Source organism: Saccoglossus kowalevskii, chromosome 17 (assembly GCF_978046115.1).
Source record: "Saccoglossus kowalevskii chromosome 17, keSacKowa6.1, whole genome shotgun sequence".
In the NCBI taxonomy this organism is placed as follows: domain Eukaryota; kingdom Metazoa; phylum Hemichordata; class Enteropneusta; family Harrimaniidae; genus Saccoglossus; species Saccoglossus kowalevskii.
The window spans coordinates 18,381,824-18,402,967 of NC_140657.1; the positions used below are offsets into that span (position 1 = coordinate 18,381,824).

Consider the following 21,144-nt stretch of genomic DNA (forward strand, 5'->3'; position numbering starts at 1 on the left):
AGCAGATGAGCATGGGCTTAATAGCTAAATAACTAATAATTTTCAAAACTGATATTTTGGTTATACAATCTATCAACCCCTGTTTACGTTGCGATCACATGACCACACACAAACTGTAATTTTATTTTATTGTCATTTCTATATTTATATTATTTGAAAGAACATAACACAATGAGTTAAGTTAAAAGTATTATTTTCCTAATTGAATTAATTATATATCTGTAATATATGCAATGTAATCGTAAAGCTAAAGATTCTGTAGTTAACTGTAAGCATTTGTAAAAATGCAAAGGAAGAGATCCGTGGAATCATTAATTACTAAGGACCTGGCGTAGAATTGGAAATTACTTCAAATAAACAAATGTCCAATTCGGGAACAGGATAATAGTATATTTGGTTATTGATGAAATAGTAGGGCGCCACCAGGCTTAGCAAGTGCGTCGTGTTTCTCTTATGAAGTTGACGCTGATTGTGCACAAAGGAAGCCGCTCATCCCGCCATTGGATGGCGGCACATCGTGTATGTGGTGTTTACAAAGGATGAGGAGATGATCCATGGTAAATCGTGACCAATAATAAAATGATTGGTTGCCCAACTGTGGGCGTGTCTTTTATTTGTGTGCTAAATGTGCAACACCAAAGTTCCGCCATTTATTTTTCATGGTTGTTCGGCCATAGTCGTCTACGCCAGAATCGCGAGTTCTAAGTTTGGCTTACTATGTTGGTCGCTCGACACCATATTCACCGCCACCCTCTCGGCACCGACGCCCAACTCGGCGTCCTGGGGAGGAAATATACTTGCCATGCCACCTCGATACCTCTTCCCGGAAACATGCTTTCCAATACGAGACTGATTTTTCTATAAGATCTGCCATTTAAAATCATATTCTGGACAAGATTTTTATCAAATAAATGGTTGGCTTCCTTTGCTGCTCCAAATCATTCAGAAAATTCATTTCACCGCCACTTTACAGCGGTATTCACACAGACACCAGTTAATTCCGTTACCCAATGGCTGAAGCAATTTTGCATCGACCAGACACGCCCCTATACAGATGACAGGATTTGATAGGATCGGCCAATGCGCATACGTATAAAACAGCTGGTACTAATATCCTAATTTCCTAATAACTTATTTTGCACTGGTATATTGCAAAATACATATTTGATTAGGTTGGTTGGCCATCAAGTACCATCCTACGGCACCCAATTCATATATCACCAATGCAATAGTACAGATTTATGTTAACAGCGAGTCAGAAATAAGACTAATATACTAAATTTTTATTTAATTATTTGTAAGGATGAGATTACATTGTAAAATGGCCACGATGTACCACGGATCGGGGGATTATATGTAAAGTTTTGAAAAAAAAAAAAAGTTTGATATTTGTCATTTTATTTTCACAATTGAATTTAAGTATGTTATTATTGTTAACTGTTTACTGAGTATGTGATATTTCAGTAATTAAAATATACCGATTCTGTATATCAGGATACCCGGATTATGGTGCTTACTGGAGAGCTAATTACGAAGATGAAAATCTAGAGGAAGACATGTGGCATATGTACGCAGACATAAAACCATTATACGAGAAACTCCATGCATATGTACGATATCGATTGAAAGAGGTGTATGGTGATAAGATAAACCTTGATAAAGGATGTCTACCAGCTAATGTATTAGGTAAGGGATGTACAATTACTGTGATGGGTTGGGTGATAAAATAAATCTTGATAAGGGATGTCTACCAGCTAATGTATTAGGTAAGGGGCGTACCATCACTGTGATGGGGTGGGTGATAAGATAAACCTTGATAAGGGATGTCTTCCAGCTAATGTATTAGGTAAGGGGTGTACCATTACTGTGATGGGGTGGGTGATAAGATAAACCTTGATAAGGGATGTCTTCCAGCTAATGTATTAGGTAAGGGATGTACAATTACTGTGATGGGTTGGGTGATAAAATAAATCTTGATAAGGGATGTCTACCAGCTAATGTATTAGGTAAGGGGCGTACCATCACTGTGATGGGGTGGGTGATAAGATAAACCTTGATAAAGGATGTCTACCAGCTAATGTATTAGGTAAGGGATGTACAATTACTGTGATGGGTTGGGTGATAAAATAAATCTTGATAAGGGATGTCTACCAGCTAATGTATTAGGTAAGGAATGTACCATCACCGTGGTGGGGTGAGTGATAAGATAAACCTTGATAGGGATGTCTACCAGCTAATGTATTAGGTAAGGGGCGTACCATCACCGTGATGGGGTGGGTGATAAGATAAACTTTGATAAGGGATGTCTACCAGCTAATGTATTAGGTAAGGGGTGTACAATTACTGTGATGGGGTGGGTGATAAGATAAACCTTGATAGGGATGTCTACCAGCTAATGTATTAGGTAAGGGGTGTACCATCACTGTGATGGGATGGGTCACGGTGATTCCGACCAATAGCCTGGCAGCAGCACATCTCAAAACATTCCGACCAATAGCCTGGCAGCAGCACATTTTAAAACTTTCTGACCAATAGCGAGGCAGCAGCTCATTTCAAAACGTTCTGACCAATAGCGAGGCAGCAACTCATTTCAAAACTTTCTCACTAATTGCGAGGCAGCAACTCATTTCAAAACCTTCTGACCAATAGCGAGGCAGCAGCCCATTTCAAAACTTTCTGACCAATAGCGAGGCAGCAGCACATTTGAATACATTCTGACCAATAGCGAGGCAGCAGTTCATTTCAAAACTTTCTGATCAATAGCGAGGCCGCAGCTCATTTCAAAACTGTCTGACCAAAAGCCTGGCATCAACATGTTGCTGTTGCAAGTCACTAGTAAATATTAAGTACTTTCAATACATAATATGTAAATCTTTGCTAAAATATACTGTGAGAAAGAGCCAATCGTCAGTCTATATCATTTGGCAAATCAAAAACACAATGCGAAATCAATAAGGAACAAAAACAGCGTGGAGACTACTGCACAATGTCGGACTGACGGTTGAGAAAAAGTTAACTAGATAAGGGTTGTACCATCGCTCTTTTGAAGTGGGTGATGAGATAAACCTTGATCAGGGATGTATATCTTCCAATTAGGTAAGGGGTGTAACATTACTGTGATTGGGATAGGTGATAAGATAAACCTTGATAAGGGATGTCTACCAGCTAATATATTAGGTAAGGGATGTACCATTACAGTGATGGGGTGGGTTACCAAATAAATCATCATTAGGAGGTTGCTACCAATTAATGGCATGAAGTGAATCGTTCCTGTTTGGAGTGGGGTGATATTCACTACAATAAAGGCTACCGACCTACGTAATAAAACAATAAATAGATTATGGGTTACAATCTAACATACCATTATACGGTTAATCAGTGTATCAATTATGATTCTAAATATCTGCCTCGAAGTAGTCTTGACATCTTGATTTCAAAGTGGCCACTCAGTGGCCATCGTCTATAACTGAATATTATTTAGGACATAATCTACCATCTTTAACAGTCGTCGTTGTCTTTTAATTTTCAACCAACAAAAGGTGACATGTGGGGACGTTTCTGGAATAATTTATACAGTATTGTTGAACCATACCCGAATGGTACAAATGTTGACGTCACAGATGAAATGATACGACAGGTAGGTAACAAGGCTCCAATTGTATTCCATGGTAGGGCGTAGACTTCAAATGCATAACAAGTTGAAGGACGATAGTAGGTTGAATAACTTTCCGGGAAAGACAAAGAAATTCAAGCTAGCTAAAGACAAGAGTAGCATTCTGAAGTTGTAAATTTAAAGATGAATATTTTCTTTCATGAGGAAAGTGTTTGGATTCACTGAGTGGATTCACCTGTTATTATGACGCACATCAATATTTGAATAGATAAATGTAACCAACCAATCAATGAATGTGACTGAAGACAGGCAGTAGCCTGGCGCAGAAGGCTGAAAATAGTTCATTTCATCAGACACCCGATAACCACCAGGTCAACTAATGTGCACAATCATGGTCCATGTGTTTTTATCTCTTTCTACAGAACTACACAGTCGACAGAATGTTTCGTATGGCGGATGATTTCTTCATATCAATGGGAATGATTGAAGCGCCCCCAGAGTTCTGGGCAGAATCCATGTTCGTCAAACCAACTGACAGATTAGTAGAGTGCCATGCGACTGCCTGGGACTTCTATAATCAAATCGACTTCAGGTATTGAAGGTTCAGAGAAATGAACGAATCAGTGTGTGAAACAGCTTATGACGTCAGTTAATACTTCAGAACGTCTCAATGACGCTGACACCACTTTCTATTTTACATTCAGAATACGCATGTGTACAGAGGTCAACATGGACGACTTTATGACAATACATCATGAAATGGGACATATTCAGTACTACTTACAGTACAAACATCAACCGGTTGAGTTTCGTGATGGTGCTAATGAGGGTTTTCACGAGGCTGTAGGCGAGGTCATCGCTATGTCTGCCGCTACTACACAACATCTTTACACGATTGGTTTATTGCACGAAAACCCGGATGACTATGGTAAGGAGCAATCTTTCGAAATCGTATTATATATATCTAATTCTTTTAACCGACTTGAACCTAAGTAGAAAAAAATCACGGGGATAATTACACAATCATTGCAATAACTACGTACAGCACGTAACTTCATTCCTATCGCCCGCCAAGGCAGAGGTCGGCCACCCAATCGACTTCCCTCGACTCCAGCTCGACTGACACGAACTCCACTCGCAAGTTATATTAGCCAATCACATTGTAATGAATCAATCTATTCATAATATTAAACCAATCAATAACTTGTGTTTACCTTTTCAATAGCAAATGATATCATTTCGAAGTTGCCACACATATTTTGTCTTATTCTCTACATATACGCGACCCGAGAGGTCAACCTGCAAAATCAAGATTACACATACACTTGATAACATGTGTAGTTACACTTCACGTGGATAATTGCAAGCGAGTGTTGCTTTAACAATACTGACACCGTAGCATGTATTGAACTAGCAAATTGAAGAACTCGTGTGAATCGTGTTCTACATTGTCAGATGTCAGTATATTAAAATTGTAAATTCGATATACTAGTATGTCAAATTATCTTCATGTATCGTTTTCATTATCCTAGCATCGGACATCAATTTCCTGATGAAGCAATCTCTGACAATGGTTGCTACATTACCATTTTCCATCGCGTTAGAGAAATGGCGTTGGGAGGTATTTCGTTATAATATACCGTACGAAGATTGGATGAAAAAATGGTGGGAGATAAAGTAGGTGCATTATGGGAGTTTTCAAGCTGATTGACAGATGAGCGGATGCGTTTATGTCAGGGTGTGGCATTGTGTTATATTTAGAATATTAAACAAATCATATAAATTGTGCGAACTGATACTGGAAGAGAAACCCCCGTTGAGGGTTCAAAGCCTAAACATATTTGAGTTACCCGCTCGCATTATGATACAATCGCAGCATGACAAGAATCACGGTGGAACTAGGTGAAAAAAACAGTTACTATGTGTTAAACATATATCCTCAGTGAAATAAAATAACACACTCAGGAAAGCTTTCTGAAATATATATTAGTACGTTTTACGACATAAATGCTCTGTACTGACGGATTAAAAGGCGGTAGTCGTTGCGCCACGCATGCGCGAGATACATGGGTCTCATATAGATGGCAGCTGTTGCGCAAATCAACGAGTGCAAACCGAGACGTTACCAAGCGTTAATATGGTATTTTTAGGTGATTGGAAGGTATCGAAGGAGTCGTGCCGGTAATTAGTGCAAGTCATGCTTAGGTCAACTCTCATACTTGTGGTTTCCATTAGAAGAGCGCATTGGATTGTGGGAAAATCAATGTTTATCAACACAAATGTCGCACATGTGCAGCTGTACGACCATCGCCCTTTAATAATAGGAAGATAAGGCTTGAGATCACTCGGTAGACAGATATTGAATGGTAAAAATGCGTATACAGCAATCCGACCAATGACAATCAAACATAAAAAAATATAAATCATCTGTTGAATTGTGTTAAATGTATTTTGTTTCAATAACTTAACTAAACTGATGTAAACACATCAGACATATGGCATGGTAATTGTTAACGAATGTTCTTGTATACATTTATCGTCTAAAACGTTTTTAATACAATTATACATATTATAGAGTTAATTATACTATTGTGTTGGGTTTGCCACTCTTCAGAAATACAGTTGCTGGTATTGTTGAACCAGTTCCTCGCACTGAAGAAGACTTTGATCCTGGAGCAATGTACCACATCGCGAATGACTTCTCGTTCTTGAGGTACGTTGATATTTATTTATCAGATTCAGGTCAACTACACGATTGATTGAACAGTTGTCAAATCTCGTTTCAAGAAAATTGCATGTCAATGATTTCTTGCCTTACCATTTCATATGATGTCAAATATTTGTTGAATGTCTTGTTTGTTTGATTTACGAGACTCATAATTACAAGCCTTAATTTCTAGGATGTTTTTAAACCCACTAGGTACTACACCCGTACATTCATCCAGTTCCAATTCAACGAAGCCATGTGCGAGGCGGCAGGATGGGACCAGGAGATCTTTAAATGCGATTTCTACAATTCCACAGAAGCTGGAAAAGTCCTGGCGTAAGCTTGTGTTTATTGCACAATCGAATTTCTTTACTAGTTAAATATATTTATGCATCTACTGCGCATGTATATACAATCCTAGTGACCAGTTGTGAATATTTATACAACTAGTATTTGTAAACTCATGTATATATGTTCATTGTTTGCAGGGACATGTTAGAAAAAGGTCGTAGTGTACCATGGCCAAACGCCATGTATGCCATAGCAGGTACATATGAAATGGAGTCTTTACCATTATTGAATTACTTCAAACTACTGGACGAATGGTTAAATAAGGAGTTATTTGAACTTGGTATAATAGATACAGTAGGATGGGATCCCGAATGTACATGGAAACCATATGAAGTAGATGAACCAACGACTGACAGTGAGTATTTATATACAAATTATTTTGTACCGAAATCCAGTCGCACAATGCATTGAGTGTCGCGGCTAATGCATTGTAATCCGGGAGAACCTATTCATGGCATGTTGGTGAACGGGAAGGCCCTTATTTGACTGATTATGTAATGTTATCCTGTCATTACATCATCAGTTCATTGTCGGTAAATAAAAAAAACACGGAAGGTGGGTATTTTCATCCCAACGAGTATATTGTTTGATTTTGATATTGTAACACGTTGACTCGGAAAAGTATGACTCCCGAACGGATCACTGAACACCATCGAGTGGTCGGTATTCTGCGTAGTAGAATACAGAGTGCTGTTACTGATTCCTGCAATGGAGGGAACCTCATTTTCTCACTTCCGACGGAGAGTGCATTTTTATGATTTTTTACGTTGATTGTTTGATATGTCTGTCATTTTCAGCACCAGAAATAAGTGGAACACCAATCGTAAGCACGCCTTACATCAGCATGATTGTTACCGGCTTTATAACTATGTTCCTCACGCTGTGAAAGGATCCCGAAACTCGTCTTCGTTATATGAAACACGTCATCGCTGGTATTTGCTGAATTGCTGAAAATGAACTGTACTTACAGATTTCTTGTAATTAATTCTAATTTAGAAAAATAAATTTAATATATTTAAGATTGTATTGCAAAAATGTACTCATTATTTTGTATTACTGCTTCGCCATTAGATACAGGTTTGAATATTGGTACAGGGTCATCAGTATCGACCCTTACGTATACTCTTTTGATTCATGTTTGTTTTGATAAATAATATGACCATGTTTACAAATACCACTAAGTGATTTTCCTTAATAGACACCACAGATTAAAAATATACGTTGTGTTATTTGACTGTCGGTCACTTTTAGCCCAATTATTTGCACGAAATTCAATTTTCGTGAATTTAGTACAAAGCTCGACCCAGTATGTTAATATTGTTGGTCGTTAATTAAGATTCATGAGCTAATTTAAATTCACAAGTTACTGAATATTCATGATTTGATAACAATGTAACCAAACTGGTTGTGACTTAGCCACATTGTTTAAATTAGTTTTTACACAAATAAGTAATGTAAGTCTGCGATGAACATGCGAAAGTAAGTATGGATGTAATGCTAATGAAGCTAGTCATAACTATCTTGCATTTTATTACATCGTTGACGTGTTTGTCAGATCATATTGGAACATAGTTAGGCCGATATCACGTAGAATGTGGACAGCTGTATCAATGTCCACCGTGTCCTAGATGTAAAGTTCCAATCGTAAACACGACATTCAAAGACAGGGTCAACCAAACTATAGAACATGATTACACTTAGATCATGTGATAAAGTCATTAACATTACTAATTTTAATTCAGGTTTCCAATAACCAAAACATGTTGAATATACCGGGAGTATTTTAGGTGGTTTTGTAAATGAAGTTTGTCATTGGATCGTGGAGAATGTATTTTTCGTCGTACCCTTATTGAATGTGTTGAAAGTGACAAGGAGTGACTGTCCGAAAAACAATCATGTCATGCCTAGTAAATAAAGCAGGTATCAACATGTTTGAAATACGATTGTTTGAAGAGAGAGAATGCTCATGGACGTTTTGCAATGACGTAATAGGAGGCCCTCACCAGTGTCTCAGTCTGCACTTACAGATGTTGTTTCATCACTTTCCATAATGTTGTGTTATTATTTATGTGAAGTATTGGTGTAACTGTATATGTTAGGGTTTCTCTGATCATATATATATATATATATATATATATATATATATATATATATATATATATATATATATATATATATATATATATATATATATATATATATATATATATATATATATATATATATATATATATATATATATATATATATATATATATATATATATATATATATATATATATATATATATATAATATTAGTAGTTGTAAAGAAAAAATAAGACTATTACAAATGGGGGTTAACGCCTCCACATATTGAGAGTTGACAGTCGTGAGCGTAGCTGATAAGACCGATTCAGTGTAAGAATCATACAAAAATAAAACATCTTTAACTAAACAAATGCCAAATTGCTTAATACGACACTGTCCCACGACGGCACAGCATTTAATATGACCGTAACATCCCCTACGACTCGCCTGATGTATGAAAAAGCCGCATAAAAACTTGGTTCTCCTGGACCAAAACATAAGGTCAAAGAATCGGATCAAATATTAACCCAAAATACCAAACAGTATTCAATATTTTCATCACCTCGTGTGCGGGTTCTTAACCAATATAAAATTACACAATTCGTGTAATACACGGATAATTTAGACTTAGATGAGCTCCAGTAAAGTTCAATACAATGATATACATATATAATTAGAAACAATAAAGCACACTGGTCAATCTTACACACACGACGCCATGCGTGAATTACGTGAAACAATAGTTTATTAGGTACCTAAAATACAGGCTTGGTATACTAGTAATTCTCGTCTACGCCCGGTGATTTGCGATTCAGATAACAAGCTGTTCGGTTAAAAACGAAAGTATAGTTTAAACGGAGGGGATTCGCAGAGGGCAGTGAGCAGTCAAATTGTATTTTTTCTTTAAATAAAACCTGTTTTGTTTATGTATTATGCCAGTAAACTCGTTAAAACGTCCGAACACAAATATATTGGTTTCAAGCATCCACGAAGACAAGTACATCAATATGATATCATGCATTGTATTTAACACACCTTTGCTGTGAACACGTTACTGTATACCAAGTAATGCAACGACCTTTCTAAGCCAATTCATTATGATCCTCGTGTGTTATTGCGAATTTCAACAGCAAAGTCTGACGTCTCTTTGCTCTTCACGCAAAACACGGAAGTAATAATGAGAATAATGTTAATATTGATAGGATATCTAACCGCACTGCTCTTTTCAGAACAACAACAACAACTTGTTTTTATAAAACAATTCTGCGAGACGGAACAGGGTGACCCAACTATGTAATCCGCGAAGCTAACGAGTCTGTGTAGATAGTTACAATAGATATAACAACCCACGTGTTGTGATAACATAGTAGTACATTGTAACTTGTTTGAGACATCGTCACTGTCTCCACATTTATGAAATTCATCTATGCTATGAACATGTCTTCGCTCGGATTATTTCCTTTGCTCGTAGCATTCTCAGCCTTATTGTGCATGGTTGCGGCCGAGTGTAACGAGGAGGAGGCCCAGGATTTTTTGTACGAATACAACCCACTCGCTGAGGTTGCAACATCCGGATATTTGCTTGCAGGCTGGGACTATTCAACTAACATAACTCAGCACAATCTGGATATACTGGTAAGAAATGTGCGCTTTATAATTTCCACCTTTTTAAATGAGTTGTGTATGTTTAATGTTTATCAGTCTAGGTCAATGGGATTGAGTTTTGCTTGATTTGGGTATATTGTGCAGGAAAAAAAACTTAAATGCATCATATCAACGTACGATTGCTCGTACCCCTTTTCTGACTGACTCAGTCACGTAACATTGTTGCTAACATGATAATCATGTCGGACGGGGACAACGCCCGTTTTGCCTTTACCCTAATGAATTAAGCACAAATTTAATATAGGCCATAGAGGTCAACAAATAATACTAAGTAAATTTCTGAGCTGCGCTCTGAACGACGTTATCGGTTATAGCAATAACCGTCTGTGATAACTATAATTATAATAATACAACCGATTACACATACTTGACACTCAAGTACTGTCATAAACAAATTTATCCTCCTGTTCGACCGACGTCATGTTCATATTAACTTGCAGGAAGACGAAGCTGTAAATCTAGCTTATTTTTCGAAGAATGCAGCAAAAGGAGCAAATAACTTCACAACGTGTCTTGATGAATATTCAGAGATGGTTGCTAGGGAACTAGAATTTATCACCGATATCGGAGATGCTATACTAGACGCCGAGGATTTTGCTCACGTAGGTTAACAACGATAAATGCGTCGAAAATGTAATCAAGTGTTTCTATGCTTTGCATGTCCAGTTAAAGGACGGTGTTTTTCGCACCGCGCATGCGTGAGATTTATGTTGATGAACATTAATTTCCCAACGATTAATGTGCTCTGCCAGTGGCAAGCACGAACGCGAGTTTTGATCTGCACGCAATGTGCACTAAATACTACATTTTTGTACTTTGAAATGTTGCGTTTGAATCCTCCCAGGAATTACTTAGTTAAATCTCAGCAACGACTCTTTCAGTACTCGTTTATCTGCTATCTTTGCATTGTGGGACTCATATCTCGCGCACGCGTGGTGCGAGGAAACCCGATGCAAACAATGTTGCAAATAATAACTTGTATGCTCTTCTCGTTACTCAGTTACAAGGTGTTCTTACTAATATGAGTTTATTGTATTCTACGGGAGAAGTATGCAAACCGGACGACAGCACCGATTGTTACGCAAAAGACCCATGTGAGAAACACATATTTTTAATCGACTAAGGGCTACTGGATTAAATGGGCTGCATATGTTAATTTTACGTGTTTACGTTTTAATATCCATTCGCTCATATCTATCTTCTGTCTTGTACGACTAGATTTGGATGATATCATGGCAAACTCACGTAATTACAACGAACTTCTTTGGGTGTGGACAAAATGGAGGGATGATGTTGGTCGACCAATGCGCCCCCTTTACGTTGACTATGTTTATTTGAAAAATAAAGCTTCAATGTTGAACGGTGAGTAGTGTAATACTACTTGAAGTGCGCCACCTCACACCCAGAACAATATTTCCCAACTCCCATGTGTCTTAGTGGTGCACGCAAAACTGTAACATCTAGTCATTTTTCCGATTTATGCTCATCTTGTTATATTACTAGCACAGCAAATATTTTAAGAATTAATTCGGTGCTTGGGTAAGACATTTCGCTGATTCTTTTCTTAAAGTGGGGGAGTCGTCACCTGCGCATGCGTCAGATGGCTATAGCGTGTCATTGTTCACAAACAAGCGCCTACCCATGAGCCTTTGCATTTTTAGCCTGTGTTGTTATCGTCGCCTGGGACTCAATTCCCGCGCGTGCGCAGGTGACGACCCTCTCGCTTTAAGCTAATATATTTCTTAGCACTTTTGAATATGTCCTGCAACACAATCTATACATGGATACCAATATACGAACCTGATAGAATAGAATAGAATAGAATAGAATAGAATAGAATAGAATAGAATAGAATAGAATAGAATAGAATAGAATAGAATAGAATGGGATAGAATAGAATAGAATAGAATAGAATAGAATAGAATAGAATAGAATAGACGCCAAAGAGAAAATGTCACAATAAATAAATAACTGAAAGAAAACAAATTTTACCTAGCATTAAAAACTACTCAGCTTAGAAATAGGTGATTGATATTTTGGGTCTGGGGTTTGTTGATATATTCTGGTGTGTGCTAATTTTCGGATAGTTTTTGTATATTTATCTATTAATTGTGTTTATATTGTGTTTTTTTCCATTACTTGGCAACAATGTTTACATAATCTCTATTTCATCGTTGTTTTGCGTGTTTCATCTGACTGCTTATATTGATAATTTATGGCTGAATTGGTTATTATGTAGCATAATAAATATATCCTTGTTGAATTTCCTAATGCTGCTTTGTACCACTGTATACCACTTCTTACCACTCAATGGTGATGAATATTAGCATAATAATCTGAAACTGAATAATTACATTGTTCATTCTGATATTATCAGGTCATGGTGACCTTGGTTCATCTAACACTGATATTTCTTCTTCTGAAAAGACAAGATTCAAAATGTAGCATAAACAAAGTGTTAAGAATTTTGATTATTCAACTTGTTTGGCCGCCATCTTGGATTGACTGATTGAGCAGTGGTCGGCGCGCCGCATCCTGTTCGATATGGGACTCATAGCGACGTATACAACGCGTGTAAAATACATCGATTGTCTACATGCAATTCGAACACGCGCGACAACCACCGACATTCAATAACTCAACTTGTTGTTATTTCAAGATGATTAAACATACTTGATTTAGAGAAATCTACTATTATAAATGAATATCAACTTATTTGTAATGGAAACTATCCCTAAATCATATTTGCATATCAGGATACCCGGATTATGGTGCTTATTGGAGAGCTAATTACGAAGATGAAAATCTAGAAGAAGACATGTGGCATATGTACGCAGACATAAAACCATTATACGAGAAACTCCATGCATATGTACGATATCGATTGAAAGAGGTGTATGGTGATAAGATAAACCTTGATAAGGGATGTCTACCAGCTAATGTATTAGGTAAGGGATGTACCATCACTGTGATGGGGTGGGTGATAAGATAAACCTTGATAAGGGATGTCTACCAGCTAATGTATTAGGTAAGGGGTGTACAATTACTGTGATGGGATGGGTGATAAGATAAACCTTGATAAGGGATGTCTACCAGCTAAAGTATTATGTAAGGGGTGTACCATTACTGTGACGGGGTGGGTGATAAGATAAACCTTGATAAGGGATGTCTACCAGCTAATGTATTAGGTAAGGGGTGTACCATCACTGTGATTGGGTGGGTGATAAGATAAACCTTGATAAGGGATGTCTGCCAGCTAATGTATTAGGTAAGGGGTGTACCATCACTGTGATGGGGTGGGTGATAAGATAAACCTTGATAAGGGATGTCTACCAGTTAATGTATTAGGTAAGGGGTGTACCATCACTGTGATGGGGTGGGTGATAAGATAAACCTTGATAAGGGATGTCTGCCAGCTAATGTATTAGGTAAGGGGTGTACCATCACTGTGATGGGGTGGGTGATAAGATAAACCTTGATAAGGGATGTCTACCAGCTAATGTATTAGGTAAGGGGTGTACCATCACTGTGATGGGGTGGGTGATAAGATAAACCTTGATAAGGGATGTCTACCAGCTAATGTATTAGGTAAGGGGTGTACCATCACTGTGATGGGGTGGGTGATAAGATAAACCTTGATAAGGGATGTCTGCCAGCTAATGTATTAGGTAAGGGGTGTACCATCACTGTGATGGGGTGGGTGATAAGATAAACCTTGATAAGGGATGTCTGCCAGCTAATGTATTAGGTAAGGGGTGTACCATCACTGTGATGGGGTGGGTGATAAGATAAACCTTGATAAGGGATGTCTACCAGCTAATGTATTAGGTAAGGGGTGTACCATCACTGTGATGGGGTGGGTGATAAGATAAACCTTGATAAGGGATGTCTACCAGCTAATGTATTAGGTAAGGGGTGTACCATTACTGTGATAAGATGAGTGATACGATGAACTGTTATGAGGGATGTCTTTCAGCCAGCGTAGGTGTACCATTATTGTGGGGAAATGAGTGAAAGAATGATCTTTGACAAGGAGCGTCTACCAGGAATAATGGACGTCATAGTCAGCATCACTATAAAATAATATATTGAGATGTAATTGTATTTTTACTATCTATTTTCAAAAGGCGACATGTGGGGTCGGTTCTGGACAAATATTTATAGCATCGTTGAACCATACCCAAATGGCACCAATGTTGACGTCACAGATGAAATGATACGACAGGTAAGTGGTTTTAACTTCATCTCCGTGAGAGACATAGAATTTGACAAATTCTTAATTCAGGGCACTGTAAATAAATAAATATTGTAATGTGTCTCCAGGGATAAGTATTAAGTCTCCTGACAACAGTATTAGTGGGACACTTATCAACTTATCAACCTCAGTCCCTCTGGTCAACAGTATTGGAGCAAACCTCAGTCCCCCTGATCAACAGTATTGGAACAAACCTCAGTCCCTTCTGGTCAACAGTATCAGAACAAACCTCAGTCCCCCCTGGTTAACAGTATTGAATCAAACCTCAGTCCCCTCTGGTCAACAGTATTGGAGCAAACCTCCAGTCAGTCCCCCTGGTCAACAATATTGGAGCAAACCTCAGTCCCCTCTCGTCAACAGTATTGGAGCAAACCTCAATCCCCTCTGGTCAACAGTATTGGAGCAAACCTCAATCCCCTCTGGTCAACAATATTGGAGCAAACCTCAGTCCCCTCTCGTCAACAGTATTGGAGCAATCCTCAGTTTCCACTGGTCAACAGTATTGAAGCAAACCTCAGTCCCCTCTGGTTAGCGGTATTGGAGCAAACCTCCAGTCAGTCCCTCTGGTCAACAGTATTGGAACAAACCTCAGTCCCCTCTGGTCAACAGTATTGGAGCAAACCTCAGTTCCCACTGGTCAACAGTATTGGAGCAAACCTCAGTCCCCTCTGGTCAATGGTATTGGAGCAAACCTCCGGTCAGCCCCCCTAGTCAACAGTATTGGAACAAACCTCAGTCCCCCTAGTCAACAGTATTGGACCAAACTTCAGTCCCCTCTGGTCAACAGTATTGGAGCAAACCTCAGTTCCCACAGATCAACAGTATTGGAGCAAACCTCCAGTCAGTCCCCCTGGTCAACAGTATTGGAGAAAACCTCAGTTTCAACTCGTCATCAATATTGGAGCAAACCTCAGTACCACCATCGTCCGAATCGCACGGTCCCGTGTCTTCGACTTATAGGCCCCTACACGATACCGTGCGGGATCGCATAGGCTAATTGCGTATCTTAAGCAGTGAGATCTGATTGGGCGCGTCTCGAAACAAGGCGCCCAATCAGCTTGGACGTACCAAATTATAAAACATAATTCCACTTCCTGTTTTTGTCGCTATGAAGACATCAACAAAACTGAGTCGATTGCCTGTACCTGATGAGGCTTGAGGGCACCAACACCGAAATCTTTCGCAGTTTTATCATCACAAATATCACGATTCATGGGCGCCGCCACTTTGTTTAAAATGAAACGCCAAAGAGGGATTTGTAACACGCAAATTGATTGGATAATGATTCGCCGCAACTTACTACTGGGGGCGCTGTTAGAATACGCATATTTGATGGTCGTTCTACCAAGGTCTGTTTAGAGGCTTGGCCGAATAAACTTAGACCTTGGCTAGCGAAGATGCGGTCCCACTGGTCAACAGTGTTCAATCAAACCTCAATTCCCACTCGTCAACAATATTGGAGCAAAGTTTAATCCCCACTCGTCAACAATATTGGAGCAAAGTTTAATCCCCACTCGTCAACAATATTGGAGCAAAGTTTAATCCCCACTCGTCAATAATATTGGAGCAAAGTTTAATCCCCACTCGTCAATAATATTGGAGCAAAGTTTAATCCCCACTCGTCAACAATATTAGAGCAAAGTTTAATCCCCACTCGTCTACAATACTGGAGCAAACCTCAGTCCCGGAGTCTCAGTTTTTCGAAACAAACTGTCTTATCTCAAATTATCGAAAATCACCTCATTAAGTTGAGCCTTTTAGTTCTAGTATCTATAAATACATTGTACCTTACTAACTTAAACAATCAACTACTAGTATATATTGTCTCTTCCACTCGATTTCCTAGTATCCAGACCTATAAACCAATGTGGAACGCGATAGAAATCAGCCTCCATCAATGTCGACTCGATCTTTACAACATAAAGCACTCGTGTGACTCATGCATTCTGTAGTAGGCGAGCAATCATTCAGATTTTTCTTATGGGCCAAAAAACGAAAAACAAATCCACAGTCAGGGTCCACCACAAGAGGGCGTGATATACGACGATGTCGTATAACGTATATAATGTCCCGTGATGGTATTGAGTCATTTGGCATAGACCAAATCACCAGGTACTGTCGTCTCGAATTAGTCCTCACAACTTACGATTCATGTGTTGTAGTTGTTTTCTTAATTTAAAAAGCGCAACGTTATTTGGGATATCACAAATGTTGAGAAACACAACAACATATTCCTGCACTTATGGTCACATATAAAATCAACTAAATATTATCATCTCTTTAACAGAACTATACAGTCGAAAGGATGTTTCGTATGGCGGATGATTTCTTCATATCAATGGGAATGATGGAAGCGCCCCCAGAGTTCTGGGCAGAATCCATGTTCGTCAAACCAACTGATAGATTAGTAGAGTGTCATGCTACTGCCTGGGACTTCTTTAATCGGATCGATTTCAGGTATTGGAGATTTGAATAGTTAATCAATGGACAGACTGACTGACTGACTGACTGACTGACTGACAAGAGAAAATGTCGTACCCACATTGTGTAGGTGGCGTCTTCACAAATATTGAGTGGCGCCAGCGTACGGAAGATTCCACGTTCTGACTGACTTCTGATTACTTTCAGGATACGTATGTGCACAGAGGTAAACATGGATGATTTTATGACAATACATCATGAAATGGGACACATTCAGTACTATTTACAATACCAAAATCTACCGGTTCAGTTCCGTGACGGTGCTAATGAGGGTTTTCACGAGGCTGTAGGCGAGGTCATCGCAATGTCTGCCTCCACTACAGAACATCTTTACACAATTGGTTTACTGCATGAAAACCCAGATGACTATGGTAAGGAATGGGTCAAGTGTTAGGGCTGTTGTAGGGGTCACTAATTCTAGTCTTACTGCTACACCGTTTCCGGGGTTCATGAAAAGAACAAGACTAATTGTTTGATTGAAACTTTAATGCGTTTGAAAATGACCATACAAACAATATACCGTGAAATGGTGTTTTGAATTAAAATTTTGAAAACTGGTCGTCTCGGAGTGATTTTAACGTGATGCACCTCGTCTTTGGATTAAGAGATTTGCAGCATTTGAGATATAAATGTTATCTGAATATTTTCTTGAACAGAGATCGATATGTTCGTCTCTAAGTTAAAAATTCAATGTTTGAGATGGCTGGTACTGCTGGAAATGGCTGTACCAACATTGAAACACGTATAAATTATGTGCGAATTTAAAAACATGCAACACGCGAGGTCAAAATATATTTGTTGGTGCACTTTCCGTCTCAGTAAAATTCCAGTCATTTATTTTTAACAATTCAAAACTAACGTTGTGCACCTCAAATAGCAGACAAATATTAGTTGCTAAGCTTCTTGTTTGAAAAGCAAATCTTAAATTTCGAATTAATTTTAACGTGTCTCCAATTCTCTTAGCAAATGGAGATCTTTCTAAGGTTTCGTTGATTATAACATATGTCGAAAGTAACTGACTTTTCTTCTCAAATGTACTAAAACAATTGCATTTGGCAGTTGGCTAATATATTTTCACATCAATAATTAACAAACTAATCAAACTAAATACATTATTCAAACTAGATACATGATAACATTAATCACATGCACTGTTTTTATTATTTCTAGCGTCAGACATCAATTTCCTGATGAAGCAAGCTTTGACAATGGTTGCTACGTTACCATTCTCTCTTGCTTTAGAGAAATGGCGTTGGGAAGTGTTTCGTTATAATATACCATACGAAGATTGGATGAAAAAGTGGTGGGAGATAAAGTAGGTGCATTATGGGAGTTTTCAAGCTGATTGACAAATGAGCGGAGGCCTCTGTGTACGGATGTTGTACTTAGATATGTGTGATCTCTGATATTTTGTTGTGGTTGTTTTATCTATAAACAAACAGCTCATCTGATGAAAATACGATTCTGTTTGATTCAATAATAATGTACTTGAATGTAAGTGTTTTCCACTGAAAATGGCGTAAATATGAGCGAGCAAACGCCAAGAAATTGATATTGCAAAGATACAGTTTTACAATTAACATCAATTCCTAGCGGAGTTGACACCATTTCAACTCAAGACAGCAAACACCAATTCAGACTAAATACACAAAAATACGGATTAATCTGAACAGAGAATGAATTGAGCCTCTCTTGTTGAATATAGTTAAAATGTATTTAAAGAAGGTCATGTTGGTATAATATGAAGATGAAACATTGTGAACATCTGAAACCATCACGCCTTCACCTCGGACGTTCACAACTAAACGTACATTCCGCTTCACTTGACATTACAAAAAGATTATAGATTAGCCAACTTTATATTCAAAATAATTAATTGAATACACTTATTTTTTTTTCAGAAATACAGTTGCTGGCGTTGTTGAACCAGTTCCCCGAACAGAAGAAGACTTTGATCCTGGTGCAATGTACCACATTGCCACTGATTGGTCATTCTTGAGGTAGTTCAATATTTACAAAATTAAAATATTCCATTTTTACATAACGTGCATTGTTATAGTAGTATGATGTAGTACGTTCATACATCGTTTGATTCACATCTGAATCTACTAGGTACTACACCCGGACATTCATCCAGTTCCAATTCAACGAAGCCATGTGCGAGGCGGCAGGATGGGACCAGGAGATCTTTAAATGTGATTTCTACAATTCTACAGAAGCTGGGACAATTCTGGGGTAAGCGTTACTACACAAAACAAGATACCAAAGTTCTTGTCTTTGCACATGTCTGAGATTAGGTGCAGAGTTTAATAATCGCATTTTGATTTTTTATTCATTTCTCGCATATGCTCATAAAAGGGTAAATATGAGTAGATATTAAATATGTTCATTGTTTGCAGGGACATGTTAGAAAAAGGTCGTAGTGTACCGTGGCCATACGCGATGTATGCCATAGCAGGTACAAGTGAAATGGAGTCTTTACCATTATTGAATTACTTCAAACTACTGGACGAATGGTTAAATAAGGAGTTATTTGAACTTGGTATAATAGATACAGTAGGATGGGATCCCGAATGTACATGGAAACCATATGAAGTAGATGAACCAACGACTGGGAGTGAGTATTTATATACGTATCTTTGAGGCATTATGATTATATTTTTGGTGGTGTTAATAGTTGCGCTAATGTAGCCTAAATTTATGCAAATGGGGGTTGTTGACGAATTTTGCACCTTTTACATACAATCCGTAATCTCACATTTGTATCTATGCGTCAGTCATCTGTCCATGGTGGTAGAGATACAATTACTTACATTACAAGCTATCTCAATATTAACGTTATCTTGCTCTTCTTTTTTAACCTACTTCATCGGCTAATTTAGCTTTCCACGGGCTAATTGAGTATTCTCATTGTCTAATTGAGCATTGTCATTAGCTAATATAGCATTATCATCGGCTAATTGAGCATTCTTTGGCAGATCTACCATTGTCATCGGCTAATAATATCATTGTCATCGGCTATTTTAGCATTGTTATCAGCTATTTATCGGTTAATTCAGTATTGATATCAGATAATTAAGCATTGTCATCGGCTAATTTAGCATTGTTACTAGCTAATTAATCATTGTCATCGGCCAATTTCACATTGATATGTTAATTGAGCATTACCAATGGCTAAATTATCATTGTCATTGGCTATTGCTGTTAGATTCTAACCCACTGTCTACACTGAAACAAGACTTGCATGATTTGTCATCTTCATAAACACGCGTGTTTATTTCATTTTCAGTACCAGAAACAAGTGGATCGCCTATCATTAGCATGTCTTACATCGACATGATCGTCACTGGCTTCCTGTTTGTGTTCCTTGTGCTGTAATTAAGACAAACTTGTCTTCGTTCTATGAAACATGTCATCGCTGGTAAATGCTGTAGTGCAGATTTTTTAAGAAATTATCAATTAATAATTCCTTGGTTTAGAAGAATACATTTATCATATTAAATTTGAGACTGCATTACAATAAAAAAAACTGTAATTTTTTTCTGGTGATTCAAATTATTGACTCACCGGCGAATACTACATATCTGTAGCTGATGGTTAGTAAGATAACGTGCAGAGTAAACGATGTACAAAGTTTATACAGTTAACAGCTATATTTTCATGCATTAAATTCTGCCAGTTCAGTTAACGGTGTTAAATTTTCAACACTACTAACTAATCTTAGTATTTACTTTTGATTTCGCATGTGTCTGGACGCGTGAATCTTGCATCTAACGAACCAAGCTTCCCGCACTAGTATATAATGTGTCAATAACCTTTAGTCGCTTTAGCAAGCTGGGCGCATAATGTCAAAACGCTGTCTTCTTCTGACTTACTGGCTACAATGACTAAGCCTTGATGATTTATTTGGGCATGGTATAGTTACCAAAATAGCGGTGAACTCTTATCTATATAATGTAAATGCTACCATCTGTAACATGGAGACGTGATATTGAATAAATCA

General features: G+C 37.9%; 2 protein-coding genes across 2 annotated transcripts in view; both read left to right on the forward strand.

Annotated features, from left to right (window-relative positions):
• The window catches only part of LOC144353211 (angiotensin-converting enzyme 2-like), a 35,241-nt gene extending 27,341 nt beyond the window's left edge, over positions 1 to 7,900 (forward strand). The window contains exons 5-13 of the mRNA XM_085491918.1: positions 1,495 to 1,686; positions 3,540 to 3,637; positions 4,036 to 4,205; positions 4,318 to 4,541; positions 5,146 to 5,290; positions 6,228 to 6,326; positions 6,534 to 6,656; positions 6,809 to 7,026; positions 7,469 to 7,900. Of these exons, the coding sequence (XP_085348044.1) occupies positions 1,495 to 1,686; positions 3,540 to 3,637; positions 4,036 to 4,205; positions 4,318 to 4,541; positions 5,146 to 5,290; positions 6,228 to 6,326; positions 6,534 to 6,656; positions 6,809 to 7,026; positions 7,469 to 7,557 (1,358 nt within the window). The 3' untranslated portion in view covers positions 7,558 to 7,900. The remainder of the gene's footprint in view (positions 1 to 1,494; positions 1,687 to 3,539; positions 3,638 to 4,035; positions 4,206 to 4,317; positions 4,542 to 5,145; positions 5,291 to 6,227; positions 6,327 to 6,533; positions 6,657 to 6,808; positions 7,027 to 7,468) is intronic.
• Positions 7,901 to 10,177: 2,277 nt separating this feature from the next.
• Positions 10,178 to 20,519, forward strand: LOC100375424 (angiotensin-converting enzyme 2-like). Its single transcript, XM_085491919.1, has 13 exons — positions 10,178 to 10,375; positions 10,846 to 11,007; positions 11,406 to 11,499; positions 11,624 to 11,767; positions 13,162 to 13,353; positions 14,533 to 14,630; positions 16,948 to 17,117; positions 17,289 to 17,512; positions 18,312 to 18,456; positions 19,043 to 19,141; positions 19,254 to 19,376; positions 19,541 to 19,758; positions 20,431 to 20,519. The coding sequence occupies exons 1-13, from the start codon at positions 10,178 to 10,180 to the stop codon at positions 20,517 to 20,519; spliced, it is 1,956 nt and encodes a 651-aa protein (XP_085348045.1).
• The last annotated feature ends 625 nt before the right edge of the window (positions 20,520 to 21,144 follow it).